The sequence below is a fragment of the Schistocerca piceifrons genome, chromosome 1 (genome assembly GCF_021461385.2).
Source record: "Schistocerca piceifrons isolate TAMUIC-IGC-003096 chromosome 1, iqSchPice1.1, whole genome shotgun sequence".
Taxonomy (NCBI): Eukaryota; Metazoa; Arthropoda; class Insecta; order Orthoptera; family Acrididae; genus Schistocerca; species Schistocerca piceifrons.
In genome coordinates this window covers 775,637,617-775,662,887 of record NC_060138.1, presented here as the reverse complement: position 1 = coordinate 775,662,887, position 25,271 = coordinate 775,637,617, and the positions used below count along the sequence as shown (strand labels likewise).

Genomic DNA, 25,271 nt, shown 5'->3' with positions numbered 1-25,271 from the left:
TACTTGAAAGTGTTGTTACTAAACCAGGGTGGGTCTTTCCTGTCCTTGCTCAGCTTACTCTGTGTACACTTTTCCAGACAATTTGCTATGTCCATTGCATCCATTTTGTTAGTAGAATGCTGTTGACCATTTACCAGCTCTGCAAAGCATAAAAGCTCACCTAGTCTTCTTGATGTAACTGTGGTTGCTAATCCCTTCCTCTTTACTGCAACTGTCAGCAAGTTCAGATTGACTCTATGATGTTCCAGGATGGGAACTGATCAGTGTTCACTATCACACACGTATTTAATCTGGTACCTGGCAGACACCTTCAGATGAGTGATTGGAGATTGACATTGGCTACTTGTATCACACAGTTTATTAGTGTGCTACATGTGTTTTGCGCTTCTGCCAATATAGTAATTGCAAGATGGTCCACACAGCCAATGAGCTTTGCCCTTGATGGGGAAAGTGCAAACTTCGGCTGTCCAGTAGAGTGCCTCTTGCCATGCGCCTCAGCGATTCCTGCCACCTTTGCTGAGAGCGTTTACTGGTATCCAGTTAAATTTGGAGTTGGAATGAATGTTGGCCTGTGCAAACATTATATTTCTATTTATTTCAGTGGAAACCACCCCCCACCCCTGCACGACCACATTTCCTTAATAACTTGATTTATTCTTTAGTACTTAAACAATATTTCAAAACATCCTACTTAGAGTTCCATAGGATTATGAAAAGGAAAGTTGCCACGCACCATATAGTGGATATACTGAGTTGCAGGTAGGCACATCAAAAAGACTGTCACAAACAGAGCTTTTGACCAGTTAGACTTTCACCAGAAATAGACAACATGCACACGCACACACACAAATCAGTTTACACATTATCACTGCAGCCTCGGGCAACTGAAACCACGCTGCGAGCAGCAGCACCAATGCATGATGGGACTGGTGGCTGGGTGGGGTAAGGAGGAGACTGGGTGGGGTTGGGGAGGGTAGTAAAATAGGGGTGGCGGACAATGAAGTGCTGCAAGTTAGACGGTCGGCAGGGGAGTGGTGGGGAGGGAGGGAGGGGGGGGGGAGCAGAAAAGGAGAGAAGCAAAAGGACTGGGTGCAATGGTGGAATGAGAGCTGTGTAGTGCTGGAATGGGAACAGGGAAGGGGCTGGATGGGTGACGACAGTGACTAATGAAGGTTGAGATCAGGAAGGTTACAGGAACGTAGGATGTATTGCAGGGAAAGTTCCCACCTGTGAATTCAAAAAAGCTGGTGTTGGTGGGAAGGATCCATATGGCACAGGCTGTGAAGCAGTCATTTAAATGAAGGACGTCATGTTTGGCAGCGTGCTCAGCAACAGGGTGGTCCACTTGTTTCTTGTCCACAGTTTATTGGTGTCCATTCATGCGGACAGGCAGCTTGTTGGTTGACGCCCACATAGAATGCAACACAGTGGTTGCAGCTTAGTTTGTTGATCACATGACTGGTTTCACAGGTAGGTGGGGTGCCTTTGATGGGTAGGTGATGTTTGTGACCGGACTGGAGTACATGGTGGTGGGAAGATGTATGGGAACAGGGGTTATGTAGGGATGGACGAGTATATTGTGTAGGTTCGGTGGATGGTGGACCACCACTGTGGGAGGGGTGAGAAGGATAGTGGGGAGGACATTTCTCATTTCAGGGTATGTCGAGAGATAGTCAAAACCCTGGTGGAGAATGTGATTCAGTTGCTTCAGTCCTGGATGGTACTGAGATATGAGAGGAATGCTCCTCTGTGGCCAGACGGTGGGACTTTGGGAGGTGGTGGGAAACTGGAAAGATAAGACATGGGAGATTTGTTTTTGTACAAGGTTGGGAGGATAATGAGTGTGTGTGTGTGTGTGTGTGTGTGTGTGTGTGTGTGTGTGTGTGTGTGTGTGTGTGTGTGTGTGTGTGTGTGTGGTCTATTTGTGACGAAGGCCTTACTGGCCGAAAGCTTTATTTGTGATAGTCTTTTCGTTGTGCCTATCTGCGACTCAGCATGTCTGCTATATGGTGAGTGGCAACTTTTCTTTTCATAATATTGTTAAATTTCACCCTGGATTATCCATTGTTTGATTGCTTAGAGTTTCATATAGCCCTTAGTTGTTAGTATAATTTGGGCACAACAGTGTTCTTGGTGGGCGGAGAATTCTGGGCTTTGTTATAAATGATTCCACAATTAACTATTTTCATCTTTTCAGGCCCTGTACTTTGCTGGCATTTCAGTTTTGCTCTTTTTATAATGACTGATATATATTCACTTGAGGACTTCAGAATTTTACCTATCTTGAAACCCTCGTGCACTATGTGTGTTCTTACTCAGGTAGCTGCAGCCACAGTATGGTATGTCTTTGACTCATCAAGAGGAGCTCTACAGTTCTCCACTGCAATACCACAGGACCAGAAATCTGCAGTCAGGGCTGTTGCAGAATTGCCAGTGTGTCTGGTTGAGACATTCTTCCTGACTAGTCCTGGTTACAAAGTCAGGAACTCTGCTTATAACCCACGAGCAAGGCCATCAGTCTTCATCATTTCTGCCAACACCTATGGAATTGCAGATGGCACCAGAATCCAAGCAACAGATGTCACTGATGCCAGTGTGAGTTATGAACTGCAGATGACTGTACCCTCAATAGCCACAGCCAGAGGCATCCCTACATCTATATAAGGATCCTCCCCTCATACATAAAGAGTGCACATTTCTTTTTTTTGTGGTCCTTGATGCTGTTTCCCAACCGGTTTTCATAACAAGCTGAACATTGGAGCTCTTGATAAAAAAACAAACCCCATCCCCCATGTGCCTGCTTGTATCAGTCTGAAGGATCAGCCATATTTCCATCTGTAAAGTGAATGAGAGTTGTCAGATGGCCCATCTGCCTTTTTGCAGTCTGCCCCGAACTGGCTGCAACCCACCACTCACTTTGTGGTTAGCACGATGTAACTGTATTGGATACATAGGAAGGTGCCTCAGCAACCGAATTGTGACACTTGAGGCGTCACTTGTGGTGGGATAGTTTCTCCATAGTCACTACACCTAAAGGCATCCACCTTATGCTAGATGAATGTGACCAACAGCACATTGAGGTCTTTGGACCACAGCCAGTCCCTCCTGCATCCACACACAGTAAGCCTATGATCCCTATCCACTATATGAGGTTCATTCAAATGAACCCTGGTCAATGCATCTACCTTTTCCTTACAGGTAAGATGACACCATGTAACTGCTGGGACGATGGCACCATTTACGGGTAGAGATACTGATGCATGCGCACCGTTTGATGTTGCACAGCGCCAAAGAAAAGGTGGTAACACAAGCTATTGTCACTACCAAACATGCAGGCGAGTAAGCAGGAAAAAAGAGAAATGATACGATTTTTGGCTGCATAGGGAACTGGAGGCCATGAAATGTATCAACGGATGAAGGCTGTGTATGGTGAATACAGTCTGAGTCGTTCAAGTGCAGCTGTGGAATGGCGCAAATGATTCCTTGAGGGACACACATCACTGGAAGACAATGCTTGTCCTGGACAGGCTTATCATGTCATCACACTGGAAATGGTTGTGGAAGTGAATGCTTTAGTCTTGGACAACCACAGAATCACTGTGGAAGAGATCCATCAGTTACTGGGTATTAGTGTGGGCGCCGCCTGCACCATAATGCATCAGCACTTGAACCTTCGAAAAATCTGTTCTCAGTGGGTTCCTCACCAACTGATCGGCAAACAGTGCAATACTCGAATGGCACTATCTTTTATCATGAGGAGGAATACGGTTTTCTGTCATGTATTGTCACAGGTGATGAAACACAGTTGTCACCGTTTTGAACCGTAAAGCAAGCATCACAGCAAGCAGTGGAAACATGCAACTTCACCACCTCCAAAGAAATCAAAGGTCGTGCACACCAATTCTGGTAAGGTCATGATGTCCTTCTTTTTTGACAACAAGGACCCACTGCTTGTCAAGTTCCTGGAACGGGGAACCACATCAGTTCCCAGTGTTATCAAGCCACTTTACAGAACCTTAGATGAGCCATCATGTCGAAACACAGAGGCATGTTGTCCAGTGGCGTTATTCTCCTGCATGATAATGCCCACCCACACACGACCAATGCGGTGAAGACAACATTGCAGTAGTTTCGGTGGGAAATGCTGGAACATCCACCATACAGTCCTGACCTTTCACCATGTGACTTTCATCTACATCTACATCTACATGGATACTCTGCAAATCACATTTAAGTGCCTGGCAGAGGGTTCATCGAACCACCTTCACAATTCTCTATTGTTCCAATCTTGTATAGTGCGCGGAAAGAATGAACACCTATATCATTCCGTATGAGCTCTGATTTCCCTTATTTTATCGTGATGATTGTTTTGCCCTATGTAGGTCAGTGTCGACTAAATATTTTCGCATTCGGAAGAGGAAGTTGGTGATTGGAATTTCGTGAGAAGATTCCGTCGCAACGAAAAACGCCTTTCTTTTAATGATTTCCAGCCCAAATCTTGTATCATTTCTGTGACACTCTCCCATATTTTGCGATAATACAAAGTGTGCTGCCTTTCTTTGAACTTTTTCGATGTACTCCGTCAGTCCTATCTGGTAAGTATCCCACACCGCACAGCAGTGTTCTAAGAGACTGTACGACACAAGCGGCTCATAGGTGAAATTGCTTGCTTATGGAATATCGTCTCAGTTATGTGACTGGATTTGTGATTTCCTGTCAGAGAGGTCACAGTTGGTAGTAATTGACGGAAAGTCATCAAGTAAAACAGAAGTGAATTCTGGCATTCCCCAAGGTAGTGTTATAGGCCCTTTGTTGTTCCTTATCTATATAAACGATTTGGGAGACAATCTGAGCAGCCGTCTTCGGTTGTTTGCAGATGACACCGTCGTTTATTGACTAATAAAGTCATCAGAAGATGAAAACAAATTGCAAAACGATTTAGAAAAGATATCCTAATGGTGCGAAAAGTGGCAGTTGACCCTAAATAACGAAAAGTGTGAGGTCATCCACATGAGTGCTAAAAGGAACTCGTTAAACTTCGGCTGCATGATAAATCAGTCTAATCTAAAAGCTGTAAATTCAACTAAATACCTAGATATTACAGTTACAAACAACTTAAATTGGAAGGAACACACAGAAAATGTTGTGGGGAAGGCTAACTAAAGACTCCGTTTTATTGGCAGGACACTTAGAAAATGTAACAGACCTACTAAGGAGACCGCATACACTACGCTTTTCTGTCCTCTTATAGAATACTGCTGCGCAGTGTGGAATCCTTACCAGATAGGACTGATGGAGTACATTGAAAAAGTTCAAAGAAAGGCAGCACGTTTTGTATTATCATGAAATAATACAGGATTTGGGCTGGACATCATTTAAAAAAAGGCATGTTTCGTTGCAATGGTATCTTCTCACAAAATTCCAATCATAAACTTTCTTCTCCGAATGCGAAAATATTTTGTTGACACCGACCTTCATAGGGAGGAATGATCACCACGGTAAAATAAGGGAAATCAGAGCTTGTATGGAAAGATATGGGTGTTCATTCTTTCCACATGCTATATGAGTTTGGAATAATAGAGAATTGTGAAGGTGGTTTGATGAACCCTCTCCCAGGCACTTAAATGTGATTTGCAGAGTATCAATGTAGATGTAGGTTGAGTTTCATTTGAATGCTCCTTATACTACTAAAATACAGCCTAGATGGAAAGCCTGCTTATTCAATGTATAGAAACAGTTTAAAAAGGTAAACACATTGCTCATACTACAAGGCAGTTAAACAGATGCTCAAGTACAAATAACGGCTGTAACACTGTGTTGTTCAAACTATGTAGCTGTGATGCTGTGTACATCACAGAACTACACTACTAAAATACTATATATAAATACAAAAAAAAAAAAAAAAAAAAAAAAAAAAAAATGAGCCCCTGTGATCGTTTTTAACACTATCAAATAGCTCTTCCATGAAATACGAACTAAAGTTGGAGTCTAGTGTGCTGAGTAAGCTAGTATGTACGGTGCACTACTTTACAGCAGTCAGGCAGCCATTTCTCAGATTGATGTCAGTGATGCAGATCTATAATTATGCACATTGCAGTACTGCAGCAGCTGCTTCTGATGTATAGGTATAGCAGAAGTTCAGTTTTGCACTCAACTAAATATTTAATTTAAAGTTTCTTGACAGTTCGCATTTCTCTTAACCAAGGTGTAAGCCAAGTTTCTTGAAGTTTTATGATGAGAAAAAATTTAAGATTCAAATGTCGAAAGAGACTATCTTGAGGAAAAGTGCTTTCAAATGTCCTGGTAAAAAATGTTGACTTCACCAAAAATTGTCATTTATGAAGCGTATCTTGGGAATGGCTGCACCATAACTAATGTCTGACTGAGCTGCCATATTTGCGTGAATCATAAATTTCAAACTGGTTTCAATTTTGCACAGTACCTTTCAGTCAGCACTGTTAGAATAACTTCATTAGATATTGTAAATAATCAACCACTGTATGCTTTCTGAATGATAACTCAATCAGCTAGTTTTCACTTCTTGGGGACTTTATTGCGCACAAATGCATGATATTTCTTGACAGTAATTCAGTCAGCATACTGATACATTATCTGATTATATGTTAAGTCAGTTAACACAACAATATTCATTTATTTTTCAATTAAAATATTTGTTGTAAGCAATTCAATTGAGGGCAGAGATCAGCAGCAGTTGCTAGCAGGATCTTTTTCTGCACACTGGCATCGGTAAGTGTGTGGTATTGGTCGGCTTATCTCTAGCGGCAGCAATGCAAATGCTACCGTCCGTGCATTGCGGCACTCCTCCTCACAACATGAAATAAACAGAAACAACTACTTCTGTACAGAAATTATCAAAAGAACGTATTTAAATAAGAAAAGAAATATGTAATCCTATAACTTAACAGTTATAGTATCATTTGCTGGGGTGATAAGAGTCCTAGAGTAACTGCTGCAAATTTCCATTACATCACAGCATCTGTCTAGCAATCCCTATACATTTGGATAACTTGCTTGTTATTCCTGTTGTGCTGTGCTTCATTGTTCCATCAAACAATGATGAACTGTTGTTAGAAGACATTGTATTTGGCATACAGTGTAAGATACCCCTGCAGGTCACATGCTCCTTCCTGTATTGGATGACTCAAGCTGATATTAGTATTTCAGCATTGATTTTGTCAGTTTCCATTTCAGTGATATCTTAATCATTTATCAAGAAGACGGGTTACATTGTTTCATTGGCTGAATTTATGTGGGACAAAAAATTTAAAAAGTTTTTGACAGCTTGTAGAAAAGATAAGTCTCTCTACTTTCTTAACTTTTTATTCAAGATTGGTGGTCAGCAGTGCTATAATAGCCTTGTGGTCACTGATTATGGATCAGAGTTAGATTGTTATTCATTTCTGCTTGCTTGCAGAACATGACTGTTCACAGAATCAGTGCTGATCATGGCGTATAATATGACCATATCACATTATCTTGTTCTCCTTGCTATTGAATATGTTGATGCTGTGAGATCAAGGAAATCCTCTCCTCCTGTTGTGAAAATGAGTAACTTCTGTAGTCCACTTTCATGTTTCTTTTTTGAGATGGTTAAGAATAAAATAACTGATTCCATCTAATTAGGATTATGATGAAGCAGGTGTCTGTGGTTGATTTTTGAATTTTTGAAATGTGTCTGCTGCTCTGTAGTAGGAAATGTTGCTGTATTTGTCATCTGTATTTTTCTCCAGACCTCTTACATATTTCAGACATATTTTCTTCTGCTCTGAACATTCCCCTGTCTCTTGCTTAGTTTCGGTGACATCTTGTTAAGTCTCACTCTCATCCGTGGCCAGTATCTATGCACTCTTAGCGATATGTGGAACACAGATAAATTATGTGATGGTCACATTTATTGGTGAACTTGAATCAGTTTTCTGCACAAGTATGCTTAATAGTCGTCATAATGGCCGCCAGCCTTGCCATGTCCTGCAAGACATGGTTACAGTAAACTGTCAATGGTCCCTAAACTAGTTATGACTATCCTGTACCCATCTGATGGCATACAGAAAGATGAAGGGATGTGACTACTGAACTGGACAACATACACTGCTGACTGTCAATATGACACCTCCACACCTCCCAATGGTCTCTTGCAACTGTATTGTTTAATCTCCATCAAAGACAAGAAAAGGTCAAAATCAAAACACTTCAAGTTTCTATAGAAACAAATACAGCATAACTTATTAGCATCAATTGGACCTCTCCAAGTCCATATCTTTCACTAACCACCACAGCTTATGTGTCCATGATTTGATATAATGCCTTTGCCTACAAAGCATGTACACACTCACTAAACCAAAACACTCATTTAGAACATTCAAAAATGACTAATCAGAATTCCACAAACTTGAAAACCTTTGAAAATTCCCCTAGTAGGTCTGGAGAAAGGCAGTTTTACAGATTTAGCATTAGTATAGACGATAAATTGCCAATGGCCTTGCCGCAGTGGTAACGCTGGTTCCTGTCAGATCACCGAAGTAAAGCACTGTTGGGCTGGGCTAGAACTTGGATGGGTGACCATCCAGTCTGCCGAGCGCTGTTGGGAAGCGGAGTGTACTCAGCCCTTTTGACGCAAACTGAGGAGCTACTTGATTGAGACGTAGTGGCTCTGGTTTCATAAACTGACATACGGCTGGGAGAGCGGTGTGCTGACTGACCATATTCCCCTCTGTATCTGCATCCAGTGACGCCTGTGGGCTGAGGATGACATGGCAGTCTGTCGGTACCATTGGGCCTTCCAAGGCCTGTTCGGATGGAGTTTAGTTTAGTATAGGTGGTAAATTGTAAGAAATTAGGACATGGGGGAAGCATACAGTACCTTGGGAAGCACAGATATAGACACAATTGAATTTGATTTAAACAGGAAGAGTGTAAGAGGCATATATAGAAAGTTTTGGTAAGTATTTTAGATCCAAAGTAAGAAGTCCCCTCATTCCATCCTGCCCTCCTTTCATTAAACTGACTAGTTTACATTTATATTACCTCGTGCTGAACAGCAGACAAAGTGGAAGTGGCTCTCTTACTCCCTGTCCTTACATGTTTCTTTCTCAGAAGTGCTCTCCTTCTGTCTCCACTATCCTTGATGATGTGCTACTTTTGTATCTTTGACTTCTTTTGTATTGTATTTCTGTGTATTTATTCTCTTGGATGCTTAGTCACTTTTACTGGTTTTACTTGGTTGTTGGTAGCGGTTTTTAATTTTTACGTTATGAATTGTATTTAGTAAACGGTTTTCTTGTAGCACCTTTTCCCTTCCTACTTCTTTCCCATTAGCATTTTACTTCAAAATTAACTTCATTTCTAGATTATATGAACATATATTACTTGCTAAGAAATGTTGTGTATTTTTATTGTGCACCACATAGGAAGAATGCAACTAGTATTGTGATCAGTATATCTCTACTGGAAAGTGATGTGAAACTATGCCCAATAAAAAGAAATGAAGCCTGTGTAGAATAATTAATGTGCTAAATATAACCATGACTTGCTGTCTTTTGTCATTAAATGTTCTCCTTCAGCAACAGTGCTTATAAGTTAGGAAATGATAAGAGGTTGGGAAATGGTCCATAGGGAAAGTTGCTATCATGCAAAGAGTGGAATTAGTCAGTTGTCATTCATCAATATTATGCTCCCAACTCTTCTCCTCTTTAACCTAATCTTTGTTCAGGAATATCTGTTCTGTACTTCTAACTGGAATACAATGTCTGAGATGGTGAATTCCTCCAATTGCTTCTGCCTTTTCCTTTTTTTATTCTACAAAGAACAAACTACTGATTGAGATATTTCTGTTCAGCACTTACATTGACGCAGTCTTAAAAAATTATGTATTTGTTGTGAAACTTAGCAGTATGGTGTAGTGGTGAGACACTGGACTCGCATTCAGGGCGACTTAAGTAAAAATCCTCACCTGACCACCCAGATATGGATATCCTGTGGTTTTCACAAAGCAATTAGGCAAGTGCTGGGATGATTTCTTTGAAAAAGATAGGCTATTTCCTTTCCTAGGCTGTGTGTGTTCTGTCTTTAATGAGCTCATCATGCATAGGACATTAAACCCTAATCTTCCTTTGCTGTGAAACAAAGGATTTAATGAGTATAATAGAGGGAAACATTTGTGTCTGTGTATGTGCGGATGGATATGTGTGTGTGTGTGTGTGTGTGTGTGTGCGCGAGTATATACCTGTCCTTTTTTGGCCCTAAGGTAAGTCTTTCCGCTCCTGGGATTGGAATGACTCCTTACCCTCTCCCTTAAAACCCACATCCTTTCATCTTTCCCTCTCCTTCCCTCTTTCCTGATGAAGCAACAGTTGGTTGCGAAAGCTTGAATTTTGTGTGTATGTTCGTGTTTGTTTGTGTGTCTATCAACCTGCCAGCGCTTTCAAAGGATTTAATGAAGTTGATAAGATTTCTGTCTGTGTTTCAGCTCGGAATATGTTTGAAGATGGCACGCCAGTTGAATATAGAAGAAACCTACTACAAGTATTGCGAAATTCACAGACCACAGCCGATGAAGAAAGGAGAAGTCGTACTAAGAGAAAGAAACCCCAGGTTAGTTTAATATGTAATCAGTTGCACTATGTAAATGCATCTTTAATTCCTTGTAATTATTATATTTAATCTAACATTTGTTTTATTAACATCTGCATGCTTGATTTTATTACAGTTTCTCACTTAATCTTTTATTGAGAAATTTTCTCTCATTTGTGAATGATATATATTGAAGGAAAGATTGTTGGTTCCCAAACACTAGATGCAGTATGTGTAAAGTTTCTTTTACACTTGACATTTTTCTCTGACAGTAAAATTTCATGAAATTGCATGCAAGCAAACAGGATATCTGTATCAGATGAAATATTCATTGACAGTATTCTGAAATTTGCATCACGTGTTAGTCATCTGTTAGTTTGCACATGATATACTAGGACAGAGTAGTAAATAAACAGAGCAATAGAATGCGCCCAAAAGTTGGTGTGAAGTTTGCAAGGAACCTCTTTGACTTGTATTGAAACAAATAGTCTTTAACTGTGTTTCTGTAAGAGTTCTGTTATTGCACAAGAGTAAGAAAGTAGCCAACTGACATAGTTCTATACTTGTTTACTGGGTAACAAATGAAGCTTAATCAGCCAGTTGGAAAACTAGTACATCTATAGCTTCATAGATACTCTGCAAGCCACAGTAAGGTGCGTGGCGGAGGATACCCTGTACCACTACTTGTCATTTCCCCTCCTGTTCCACTTGCAAATAGGGCGAGGGAAAACAACTGTCTGCACATCTCCGTATGAGCCCTAATTTCTCATATCTTATCCTCGTGGTCCTTACGCATGATGTATGTTGGCAGGGAGCGGGATTGTTTGGCAGTCAGCTTCAAATGCCGCTTCTCTAAATTTCCCCAATAGTGTTTCCTGTAAAGAACGCCACCTTCCCTCCAGGGATTCCCATTTGAGTTCCTGAGGAATCTCCATAACACTTACGTGTTGTTCAAACCTACCAGTGTCAAATATAGCACCCCATCTGTGAATTCCTTTGGTTTCTTCCTTTAATCTGACCTAATACAGATCCCAAACACTTAGGCAGTATTCAAGAATAGTTCGCACCAGCATCCTGTATGCAGTATTCTTTACAGGTGAACCACTCTTTCCTAAAATTCTCCCAATGAACTGAAGTCTACCATTTGCCTTCCCTACCTCAGTTTTCACGTGCTTGATGCATCACATATCGCTTTACAATGTTACGCCAAGACATTTAAATGGCTTGACTGTGTCAAGCTGGACATTAGTACGAGGATGAATCAAATATAAACAGGACTTTACTTTTTATTTAAATTCATTTATTGAAAAACTAAAGGCAATTATAATTTATTATTCTACATGGCAATGCATTTGGAAATGCATTTGTTATAGCGTATGGGCAGCTTTTTGGTGCCCTAGTCATAAAAAGAACTGGGTCTTGTGACCAGCCAGTTGTGCATGAAGTCATCATCTTCAAATCGTCGCCTTCCTAGAGCTTCCTTAAACGGTCTGAATAAACTGAAATTACATTGCAATAAGTCCGGGCTGTAAGGAGGATGATCAAGTGTAGTCCAGTGCATTTACTCTAGCTTGGAGACAGTTAGAGCTGCAGTATGGGGTCGCATATTATCATGGAGGAGGATGACCTGCCAAATTGATTGGTCTTGTCTTTTGAGGTGATATGCAACTCTCGCCTTGTTCAACAGTTCCAATGATTGTGCACCGCTCATGCAAAAAGTCAATTAGCAAAATGCCTCACTGATCAAAAGAAACTGTTGAAAGAACCTTTCAGCTGACAGTTGAGTCTTGTCTTTCACTGGTACAGTGTCCCCTTTCCTCCGCCAGTCCTTACTGGCTTGTTTGGATTCTGGAGTGTAGTGGTGAACCTGTGTTTCATCGCAGGTGACGATGTGACTCAAAAATGCATAACCTCCTTCTGCAAACCTTGCTGTAAGCCTCTGACAGACCTCCAAATGTCTCATCTTCAGATTTTCGGTCAAAAGTTTAGGGACCCACCTGGAACACACTTTATGGAACTGTAGGTCATTTGTGGTGATTGCCTGATGGATCCTCTAACTGATTCCGACTTTCTTGCAATTTCTGATACTATCGCCCGTCGATTGTTGTCAATAATGTCTTTAGCCACATGAATGTTTTTGTCTGTAATGCTGGTCTGAGGACGGCGATCATGTTGCCGATTTTCCACACATTCTTGTCTTTCCTTGAAATTTTTATGACAGGCGAACATATGCGTCCTTGATAATGTTTCATCACCGAACTGTGCAGTCAATCTTTGGCAAATTTGTGCTGCTTTAACTCCTTCACGAACAAGAAATTTGATAATTATGCATTGTGGTGCATCTGTTGCTCAGACATCGTGAGCGTTATTGACAAAACAACAGGAAATATCTAACAGCACACTCTCCTCCCTTATAACGGTCCCACTTAAGCATAGCAGAAATGCAGGGCCAGTCCTTCCTATCGTTGATGTTCAGGAACAAACATCCCATTCATATTTGATCCCCCCTCATAATACTGTATCTGAACAGTACAGATTTGTTCTTCCTACTCATCAGCATTAACTTACATTTTTTCCACATTTAGGACTAGCTGCCACTCATCACACCAATTGGAAATTTTATCCAAATCGTCTTGTATCCTCCTACAGTCACTCAACTTTGACACTTTACTGTACACCACAGCATCATCGGCAAACAACCACAGATTGCTGCCCACCCTGTCCGTCAAATAATTTATGTATTAGAGAACAACAGCGAACCTGTCAGTTTTCCCTGGGATACTACTGACAATTTGTCTCTGATGAACACTTGCTGTCGAGGACAACATGCTGGGTTCTGTTATTTAAGAAGTCTTTCAGGCACTCACATATCTGTGAACTTATTCCATATGCTCGTATCTTCGTTAACAGCCTGGAATGTGGCACTTTGTCAAATGTTTTCTGGAAATCTAGCAATGTGAAACCTGCCTGTTACCCTTCATCCGTAGTTCTCAGTATATCATGTAAGAAAAGGGCAAGCTGAGTTTCGCACGAGTGATGCTTTCTAAAGCCGTGCTAATTCATGGACATAAGTTGCAAAGCCTCAAGAAAGTTTAGTAAACTCGAAAAGAGAATGTGTTCAAGGATTTGGCAGCAAACAGAAGTTAGGGATATTGGTATGTAATTTTGTGGGTCCATTCTTCTATTTTTCTTATATACCGAAGTCACCTTCACTTTTTTCTAGTTTCTTGGGACATTGTGCTTGGTGAGAGGTTCATGATAAATGCAAGGGCCAATGCTGTAGAGTACTCTTTGAAAAATCAAACTGGGATTCCATCCAGACCTGGTGATTTGTTGTTTTCAAAACTTTAAGTTGCTTCTCTACATCGGGTATGCTTATCTCTATGTTGTCCATATGGGAGTCTGTCCGATGGTGAAATGACAGTATGTTTGTACGGTTCTCCTGTGAGAACAATTTCTTGAATGTGAAATTTAAAACTTCGGCTTTCATTTTTTGTCTTCACTCGCCACACCAAACTGGTCAACAAGAGACTGAATGGAAGCCTTAGACCCGCTTAGCGATTTTACATACGACGAAAATTTTCTCTGGTTCTCTGCTAGACCTTTTGCTAAGGTGTGCCGGTAGTTGTTGTTACATGCTTTGCGCATAGATCTTTTCACAGATGGACGAATCTCTACCAACCTTCGTTTGTCGTTATTTGTGACCTAGAGTGCAACAGCCTCTGCTTCCTCAGCATCATATGAATTTCATTGTTAAACCATGGTGGGTCTTTTCCAGCCTTTATCCACTTACTAGGCACATAACTCTCCAGATCACAGTTTAACGTCTGCTTAAGCTTTGCACATAATTCCTCTACAGCCATCTTACTGTTACTAAGTGATGCCAATTCACTAAGTAAGGTGTTAATAATTGCTGATCTGATCTGTCTAGCAGAAATACCCTCCTGATTTATTAACTTTTGTAATCATAGATGCTGTAATGACATCATGATCGCTAATCCTTGTTTCTACACTGACACTGTCAATAAGGTCCAGCCTATTTGTAGCAACAAGTTCTAAGATATTTCTATTGCATGTGGGATGCAGAGATAGCTGCTTGAGACAGTTTTCAGAAAATGTGCTCAAAAGTATTTCGCATGACTGACTGTCTGTCTGTCTGTCTGTGCCCTGTGATGAATTCGTAGACATCCCAGTCTATACTCGGCAGGTTAAAGTCTCCTCCAACTAGTATTGTATGATCTGAGTATTTACGCACTATTGACTGCAGACTTTCTTTGAATGATTCTAGAACTGCCACAGTGGAATTGAGTGGCTGGTAAAAACCTCCAACAATTAACTTAGTTTCACCTGCTCCTGTTACAGGTGACTAGACGACTTCAGTGTCACACTCAACTTTGACCTCAATAAAGACAATATTTTAGTCAGCTGCAATGAAAGCTCCCCCACCTATGGCCTCTAATCTGTCTTTCTGATACTTGCTAAATACCTCAATTCTTTCCACTTCAGGTTTCATCCAGCCCTTGGTCCCAAGAATAATTTGAGTGCAAGAACTTTCCTGGAGGACTGTAAATTTGGGATTTTTATTATGAATAATTCAACAGTTTATTGATAAAATTGTGATAGTTGAAATGTCTTTATTCTGAATGCCGTTTGACTTCCCTTCCTGTGAATCAACTGGCGAGTGGTCATCAGAGCATCTCGAACTACTGCCTAGCCTAAAATACCCTCATGTGCACTCCACAAGTACTTTGCTACCCGAGTAACTGCTTCCTTTCTGTAGTGCACCCCTGACATATCAAGGGAGTCCTACAAATCCCCACATGATAATGCAGGTCCAGAAATCTGCAGCCAAGACCATCATAGAGTTGATGAAGCCTGCGGTTGAGGCTCTCCTCTTGGCTCCAAACCAAAGGACCCTGATCAATTCTGGGATGACGCTGCAAATTGCGAACTCTTCTTGCACCCTGCAGGTGAAGCCAGCAGGCTTCACCATCTCCATCAGCCGCCTGTATGAACTGACGATAGCCACAGACCCGGGCGACAGGTGTTGTTGGTGCCAATGTGAGCCATAACTTGCAGACGACTGCACCCAGCATGCTTGATAACCACCTCCATCTCCACATGTTGGATGAGGCCCCCTGGCAGACATCCTGAGTGAACATTGGCTTTCTTTCCAGTCCTGAACACTACCTGTGTAAGGGGCTTCATAACATGCCTAACATTGGACTCTCAATATCCAGTAAACTCCTCTGCCTGTGTGCCTGCTCATACCCTGCTGAAGGAGCAGCCACCTGTCTACTCACAGGATGAATGAGCGAGGCCAGGCAGCCAGTCTCCACATTGGCCTTCTGCATAGAGTGCGCGAACACGTTACCACCCACCACTCACCCTGCTGCGAGGGTGGATCCACCGCATCGCGTGCATTTGGTGGTGCCTCGGAAGCAGAGTCCGTGAGCAAAACAAGTGACACCAGAGGTGTCCCATGTGATGCACGAGATTCTCCGCCACTGCTACAGCCCGGGGCAGCAGCCTGAACTGAAGGTGGTGACTGTAGCCAACAGCATGTTCGGCTGTTCGCCAACTGCGGCCAGCTCCTCCTGCATCTCCACACCACATGCATACATCCTAGCCATCCTAGGAAGACTAGCTGAAGAAGTGAACTATAAATGTAGACAATCCTAGATATGCGACTTGCTAACCTCATGATGTGTCACCAATGGATGCTGATGGGTTAAAGAGCTACATAGCTGGCTGTTCAGTAAGCAATTGTTGCACTAAAGACTGAATGAATTTACACTTACAAAACATGTGATTAGCCCTCTTTAACAGAGGAACTTGCACAAAGGTAATAAATATTCTACGTGAAAAACACAGAAAAGGATAAATACTTAACATCTTGCTCTGTAGATGCACTCGTATCACAACCAAGAGCTGGAACCTGACTGACTGGCTTACAAAACGAATGGACAGTTGCTTTCAAAACAAAACGAGCAACTACTGCGCTACTGACTGAATGAATTTACACTTACAAAAACGCAATATTAACGCTCTCAAACAGAGAAACATGGACAAAAGTTATTAATTTCTGTTATACATAAAGGTGAATAACATTCCTTATAATAGACAGAAACATTGCGTTTTAGGAATAAAGACCAAAGAGTGCACTGAAAGATAAATAATGCTTTTGGTTTCCATCCAATTGCCTGAACGCAGCTTTATCAAACTTCAGTTTGAGCAGTAAGCAAAGATACCTCAGTCACAGTGTCATTCAAAGACAGCTTATCCTTGGTAGCAAAGAAGTACTCAGAATGTACAGTAGTAGCAGGTGATGACTTTAACTTGCCCATTACTGATCGGGAAAACCATGCGTTATTGACAGTTAGGCCAGTAATCTGAAGTAATGAGGAAAAAAATTGTCTGACAACTGCCAACAGTTGCTCTAACAACTAGTCCCACAACGCACATTTGAAAGAAATAAACTCTCTCTCTCTCTCTCTCTCTCTCTCTCTCTCTCTCTCGTTGTTCCTGACCATGAGTTGCTGTGGCTCTGTCTGGCTGAATTGAAAAGAAGAAAACAGAAAGCACACATTTCAGATATGTATGAGAATTGGATGTACATCCTAATCTCCTTCTCCTTCCTGTATCTGTCCCTCTCCTCTTCCCCCTTCCTTTGTGTCTGTCTTCCTCATTCTCTCCCTCTCTCTGTCCATCCCCTCTACCATCTATCTTCTCTTCCCCTTCCCCCTCCCTCTTCATCTTCTCCTGCCCCCCCCCCCCCCCCTCTCCGTCCATCTCCTCCTCTCTGCGTTCTATATCAATTTCCTTCCACTACTCTGTCCATCTCCTCTTCCCCCTTCCCTCAATAAGCCATAAATAATACTTTCCTGTTTCACTATTTTTTTCCAAACTTTTATTAGACTAATGTGTAAAAATCTGAAGTAAATTGGTAGAATCCTCTTTGAGGTTTGTTAACAATGTTTCCCATTTATGTATTACATATTTTTAAAAAATAGGTGTATAAAAACAGTCATGTATTTAAAGGCAACATTGTGTCAAAATTTTGAAGCAGTTGGTGAAGAACTTTCGTAGATTTAAGATTGTGACAAATGAATATTTGCATTTTTTTCAGTGAATAACTTTTGAAGATATAATATTCTGAACAAACAAAATATTACATTTTGATATAGATCTCCCCTGTAATTATTACATATATTGATCTGATGAATTACATTTTGCTGGGGAAATATTGAGTCTCAACTTTATCTTCGATAAGGATAGAAGCTGTTGAAAGATTTATAGGAAAATGCAATGCACTTGTAAAGAAAACTGCATACAAGATGCTAGTGTGACTAATTCTAGAGTATTGTTCCCATGTTTGGGGTCACTGTCAAATAAGCATAACAACAGACATAGAATGAATTCAAAGAAGCACAGCTAGAATTGTAGTAGGTCAGTATAGCTCATATGAAGTTATAAGAAAAATATGCGTGGAGGAAAAAAAGCGTAAATCTTGTGAAATACTGCTGGGTAAATTGCTGGGTTAGTGACATTCAGATGATTTTTAACATGCAGATATGAGGTAGCCAGGGGTGGTTTTTGAAGTATAAGTCTGGAATACTCAGAGAGATTTCATCCAAACTTGATATGCACAGGAGTTACTACCTGTGGAAAAACTGAAACATTGTGGTGCCAGGACACACATACAATTATAGATGGATTTTATTCCTTTTCCTGTCTAATGTAGGGTTGGGACAAGTAAGTAATTGGACGATGCCTCGTTAACAGCTACTGTAACCTAAAAGTATCAGTTATTCCAATAACCAGTGGAACAGTGAGGTTTCATTATTAGTGGGAATGGCATTTGCTTACAGATATTCGTCTCCTAGCTGTCAATAAAACACCTTCTCTGAAACTTAAAAGAATTTCAATCATCATGGGAAAATCAAATGTTGCAAAGATATATATATATATATCACCATAAACGCCTTATGCGAGAAAGGACCAAAATTCCATTGTCTAGTGGCATGTGAAAAAGCATTTTACACCTCAAAATTGTAATTTTGCTCAGAATTGCATTTGATAACATATTTGCCTGGAAAAGCACTAATACTAGTGGCCGGTTAATTTCAGTGTGGAATAGAAATGCCATTGGCACACCACAAATACAGTGGTTCAGAACACCCAGTTGCATATTCCTCTAAAACACAGAGTCTCACACAGTTAAATTATGTGCAGATGGAGGAGGACAAACAGTTGCAATTACTTTTGCAGTTCATAAATTTTGTATACATGCTTACATGATGTTAATTCCAACCGATAAAATGCTATAAACATTGCTGGTCTTATTTTGGCAGGTCGTTCTTACCCATTAAATCTGCGCAAAGGTTGCCGGGCTGGGATTTGATTATGAGTACTTCTTTTTACAATATTTACAGTATAAAGAAATTGATTGGCACACAAAGGTATATGCCTTGTTTAGGCTCCCAACTGACCCCAGCCTAGTCACTGGAAGAGTTCCTATTAGTGGTGCTGACTAAAGCCAAAGAATCCATCCTTTCATGAAGAGTAATGAACTAGATTAAGTGTGGCTGGAACATGTTGTCATGAACATACTTCATTTTGGCAGACTATTTCACTTATGGGATTGTCTGTCACTATTCACTGGAGTCTTTATCGTAATTACTGTCTCTCTGTGCCAGAATTTTGCTTTTATTGTGTGCAGAATGCTCGAGAATTACATGAATGAAAGTGATGCCAGGACTATCGACCTACATTTGATAAGGATATCGAGGACTCTGAGCATCTGGTATAGTCATGTACAAAATGCATGTTGCAAGAAAATGGTCCCACTGGAGATTTTTTTCTGCCTCGCCCCAAGTGACAGACCAGTGGGAGTGTCTTTCATGTAAATTTTACCACACTATTCTTAAACTCAGTGTGGATCATAACAGTGGATGCCTTTTCAAAATTCTCATGTTGAATTCAATTTGCTTTAGTGAAAACAACCATCAGGTGACTGAACCAAGTCTTTGCAATTGAGGACATGCCCAGAACTATAATACTGAATAATGTCCTACAGTTTACCTTAGCATTCATTGCAGATTTCCATGTCCAGTAAGGAACCCAACATTTACTAGCTATTTCATCATCTTTAGTCAAGTGGTGAACCAGAGTGCTTGGTTTAAGACATTTAAAGACCAAATGGAAAAAGGGGTCAATGCATTCTACACAGATGTGCCAATTATTTTTTGAGTAAATATGAGGCCTCTTCTATCACTAGAATTCCTAGTTGCACAGCATGTTACCCAGCCAACTGTTGACAAGTGATGTCACATTATTGCTACACTGTGGACCAGGTTGATGTCAGCAGCTATCACAAGGACTCTGGGTCACGTCTCCCTGATGGTGACCAATGATCACCAGTTCAGTGCCACCAAACCAGCTCTATCCTAGACAGCAGCAGCAGCAGCAGCAGCAGCAGCCACAGCAGCCAGCATCCAATTGATGGTGCAATTTCAGACTACAGATGCCCTGTCCAGGGCAGCATTGACAGTACCATTGATGATGCTGTTCAGGGGTGCCTATAAATTGAACACTAGTAATTCTTCCACAGCCATCAGCTCCAGCAGCAGCAGAGATCGCACTGTTCACTGCATATGAAGATTTCCAGGAGACAACTTGCTCTTCTTCACCTCTGACTTTGTCAGGTGTAGAGATGGCTCCACTTTAAACAGCAACTCCTGCAGATACACAAACAGCTGTTTCCTCCTTTCTTCACAATTTCAGGGGGGTAGAAATATTTACATATTTTATCCAACACGTAATCGACTGATTTGGAGGTCAAGATAATGATACAGTTTGTACAGTAGCATGAGTGGTGTGCTGTGCATCAAACCCCAACACCTATTTGAAGTAGAAACACCACGTGATCATGTGGTCCACATAGATGCAGTGGGAGCAGCCAGCAAACCTGTGTCCTGTGTTGCACACAAGTTTTTATCTAACAAATCTGTGGACAAGAGGCTGGGCTGTTGAAATGGTACTAGATTGGAATTGTGGTCTAACTGGGCTGTTTATTTTGTGCTAATGGTATTTATGCCTTTATCTGTTCGAATTTATCTTATGTGTGTGTTTCACAAGGGCAACACATTGTTAACAGAATAATTTTGAGGTTGCTTCCACAGTATTATGTGAGTTTGAAGCTGATATAACAGTTACTGCTTTGTAGTTGGAATTATGGCAAAAATAAACTAGCAGTTAAGTTTGTGTCAGTATTCCGCAAACCAGTCAGCCTGAAGCATAAAAGAGAGGGTCACGTCTCACAATGAAAGCACAAGTTTGTCAGGCTTGCCACAATGACACATCATCTTCCTCTTCAGGTTTTGAGAAAAGGCAAATCCCATTGTGATCATAATCTAAATGCAAAATTCCTTATCGTATATGTTTTTCCAAACACTCGTGTGTTTCCAGCAATTGGGAACATGTTTCTCAAGTTTTGGTATGTCCATCCTTTTGATTGGAGGTTTGAGGGACTTCAGACGTTCACTTGTGTAATAAAATGGAACACCTACAACCATTCTTATAATGTTATTTATTATATGGCTACCAGTTTTGGTGCTTCAGTGCACCATCTTCAACCCTTAACTGTCGCTGAGGGGTTTAACTCCAGTTGTATTACCTAACAGTTAGTAGTTGATGGTTGGAGATACCATCCCTCCCTCATTCAAATGATGAATCAGGATTAATGACTTGCTGTCACAAGGCCCAAATGACGAAAAAAATTGCATCCACTAATCCTAATGCTATATTAACTACGTTTCAAAGCACGTACTGCTCGATCCCCATAACTACCCATAGTGTGGCCTGTTTGTCCGGATGACAACAAAGGACATTGCTCAGCTTGTTGCCACTGTTACCACTCCAGCACAGTGCCACAGCAGCTGTTTCTGGGCACTGATCTTTGGCTGACAGCTGGATTGGATTCTGGCTACAGCTACTGTAGTCCCTGAGGTTTCACGTATGCAACAATCTTAAATGTCGATGGATTCGACACTTTTGCTGTCTGTGGAGCTGATGCCACCTATGGGTAAAAGATACTGAATTGACCACCAAATCGAGAGGCAAGTTCAGTGAGATAATTTGACACCTTTCACCAAGGGTGGTACAGCGAGTGATGGACGCACCGGTGGACCAGTCTGCAGTGAGTCACAGTCCACAGGCAGTGAGATCAACTGGCAAATCCAGTAGGAGATGGCTCACTAGACACTGCTGGCAGTTCAGGGGTGATTCAAGTGGTAAGGAAGTGATTCATGTTACATCTTACTTGACAGACTTTTTGAATGGTCCTGAGCTATAGTAGTACTTGGTGCTGACATGCCTGTGTTTAGTATGAGGGTGGTTTGAAAATTTTTCGGAATGGAATAGAAAAAAAGTACTTACATCACTGAAACTTTTTTTGTTTTTCAATGTAGTCTCCTTGTAGATTAATGCCCTTGGTCCAATGATGTTCCAGTGCCTTGATCCCATTTCAAAAATGAGTTTCCTCCAGGCCTGCAAAATAGTTTCAGCTCTGGCTATCAATTCTTCATTTGAAGTGAATCTTCATCCACCAAGAGTTTTGGGAAGAGATGAAAGTCTGATGGAGTGATATCAGGTGAGTAAGGTGGGTGTGGCAACAATTTATACTTAGTTTCTGGAATTTTGCCATGGCAACAGCACATGTGTGGGTGCATGTCAAGAGTCGCAGATAATTTTTTCATTTCTAATTCTTTAGTTAAAATGTGATATACCCTTTCAGATGACATCTGGGAAGCATGAGCAATTTCACACACTTTCAATCGGCGATCCTCCATGACCATTTTGTGCACTTTTGCAATGATTTCTGGATTTGTGACACATCTTGGCCAACCACTGCTCAGATCATCATCTAAGATCTCCCAACCAAATTTAAATTCATTGATCCACTTGGCAACAGTTGAATATGAAGGAGCAGAGCCCCACAGTGTATTCTGGGAAATCAGCATGAATGTTCTTTCCTTTCATACCTTTCTGTACGAAGTAGGTAATCACTGCTTGAATCTCGATTTTTTTCCATCTTCACACATCACTATGTGGGGACAACAACAACAGAGCCACGTCACCACCACAGCACTCTTCCAGGAGCACTGACGTGGCACATGTTTACAGGCAACTTTCCAATGAATGTCATGTGAGCTACTCGTTGCGCTAGTGCTGACCTCTCGTGATGATTCCGAGAACCTTTCAAGCCACTCTCCTATTCAGACTCTGATCTAACAGTGCCTGGACTCTGATTACATGTTTAATTGAGTGCTGATAGTATTGATTTCTGTATTTGCAGTGCAAAAAATAGTACTATTTTTAACTACAACAAAAGCTTATGCCATAGTATCGTAATTTTTACAAATAGCCCCAAATTTCCTGACCAAGTGAAACTAAATAGCTCACTGTAAACATGGACAGCAGCTGCCACCATTACTTTATAACTGTTCATGAGTCTTGGTGGTAACAGTCTTCGTCTGTGTTTGTTGCACATCTACATTGATCTGAAGACAAATTGATAGCAAACTGAATTACTTTTCTTGTGATGCTGACATTGTTTCCGAGTGATTTTTACCATTTTTATTGATGGCTGTTATTATGTAGTAATGATCTTTTTTAGCTTCTATTGAAAAAGTCGATATAGACGTACTCTTCACACACACACACACACACACACACACACACACACACAATTGAAACACAAAGAAGAAGTTGTGTGATGTAAACGAAAGTTGGTAAGGTTGTTTCTACATCTGAAAGATGATGTCTATTCAAATTTCGTACCATTCGCATAAGATTGCGCTGAAATGTGTTAAGTGGTGTCAAGTGAGAGCTTATTGGAGGACAGGGTGGAGGTCTGTTGTTTTTTTCTGATGAAAGCTAGTTCTGCCTCAGTGCCAGTGATATCCATGAGTTGGTCAGGAGGCAACAGTTTCAGGGCCTGCAATGAACCTGTTTGCTTGCTAGACACACTGGACTTAATTGTAGAGTTATGGTCTGGGGTGCAATTTCGTATGACAGCAGGAGCACTCTCATGGATATCCCACGCACCCTGACTGCAAATTTGTACATCAATCTGATGCATCCCAGGGGGTGTATCCAACAGGATGACACTTACGCACATACCGCTGTTGTAAACGACATGCTCTACAGAGTGTTGACATTATCTTGGCCTGCTCTGTCATCAGTTCTGTCTCCAATCAAGCACATGTGGCACATCATCGGACGACAGCTCCAGTGTTATCCACAACTAGCATTAACCATCCCTGTATTGGCCATCCAAGTGCAACAGGTATGGAAGTCATTCCACAAACTGACATCTGGCACCTGTACAACACAATGTATGCTCGATTGCATGTTTGCGTTCACGCCAATAAACTGGTATAAGCATGCATATACTGAGATATGTAAACAGGCAGAATACAACATTGTGGTCGGCAATGACTACGTAAGACAACAAGTATCTGGTGCAGTTGTTAGATCAGTTACTGCTGCTACAATGGCAAGTTATTAAGATTTAAATGAGTTTGAACATTTTGTTATTGTTGGCGTACGAGTGATGGGACACAGCATCTTGGAGGTTGCGATGAAGTGGGGATTTTCCTGTACGAACATTTCACACATGTGCCTTGAATATCAGGAATCCAGTAAAACATCGAATCTCCAACATTGCTGCGGCCGGAAAAAGATCCTGCAAGAATGGGACCATTGACGACTGAACAGAATCGTTCAGCGTGACTGAAGTACAACTCTTCTGCAAATTGCTGCACACTTCAAAGCTGGGCCATCAACAAGTGTCAACATGCGAACCATTCAACGAAAGATCATTGATATGGGCTTTCAGAGCTGAAGGCCCACTCGTGTACCATTGATGACTGCATGACACAATGCCTGGGCCCTCCATTACTGACGTTGAACTGTTGATGACTCTGAAACAGGAAAAACATGTTTTTTCAGCGCCTGCGGTATAGGCTGTGCTGCACACTCCACTAGAGGTATGTTGTGTGGGAATAGTATTGGTCTGCCATACGGCCTTACCACACTATGCTGCTATAGGACTCCTGCTGGCAGCACTCAGGTCTAGCAATACAAGATGCCAGCAGAGACGCCAGAGGAATGCTTTCAGTCTGTGCCTAGTAGAGGAGCTGGTAGGTTTGTGTGCAAGATTGAAATAACAGTAGAATACATAAAAAGTAGTTCTGTGTACATCCCTTCATTGCTAATTGTGTCATAATTGAGTTACCTCACATGCTATATAACGATGTAAGAAATTACTGTGCAAAATTTTTCAGTTTTGTGAGAATATCAGTCTGTTCATTTGACGAGTTAGTGGAGAGCTCCCGAGGTTAGTTAATGAAAATAGAGACTGTTTTAAGGAAAGTGTTCTCACCAGAAGGAAAATTTTGTGACCTATCTAATTGGTAGCTAATTATTTGTTGCATGCAGTTATATTTACAGTTTTAGTTGTAACTGTAAAGTATACAGTGTTGCTGTGATTAAACTTTCACTATTTAGGAGGTCTCTCGTGGAAAACAAGTGATGATAGGTCAGTAAAACTGTGTGGAAACATTCGTAAGGACATGTGTAAGAGAAATATCGAATAAACCATTGAAATAAACACA

General features: G+C 41.1%; 1 protein-coding gene across 1 annotated transcript in view; it reads left to right on the top strand.

The window, feature by feature from the left end:
• The window catches only part of LOC124712550, a 132,834-nt gene that overhangs the window by 13,564 nt on the left and 93,999 nt on the right, over window positions 1-25,271 (top strand). The window contains exon 2 of the mRNA XM_047242862.1: window positions 10,487-10,611. Within this exon, the coding sequence (XP_047098818.1) occupies window positions 10,487-10,611 (125 nt within the window). The remainder of the gene's footprint in view (window positions 1-10,486; window positions 10,612-25,271) is intronic.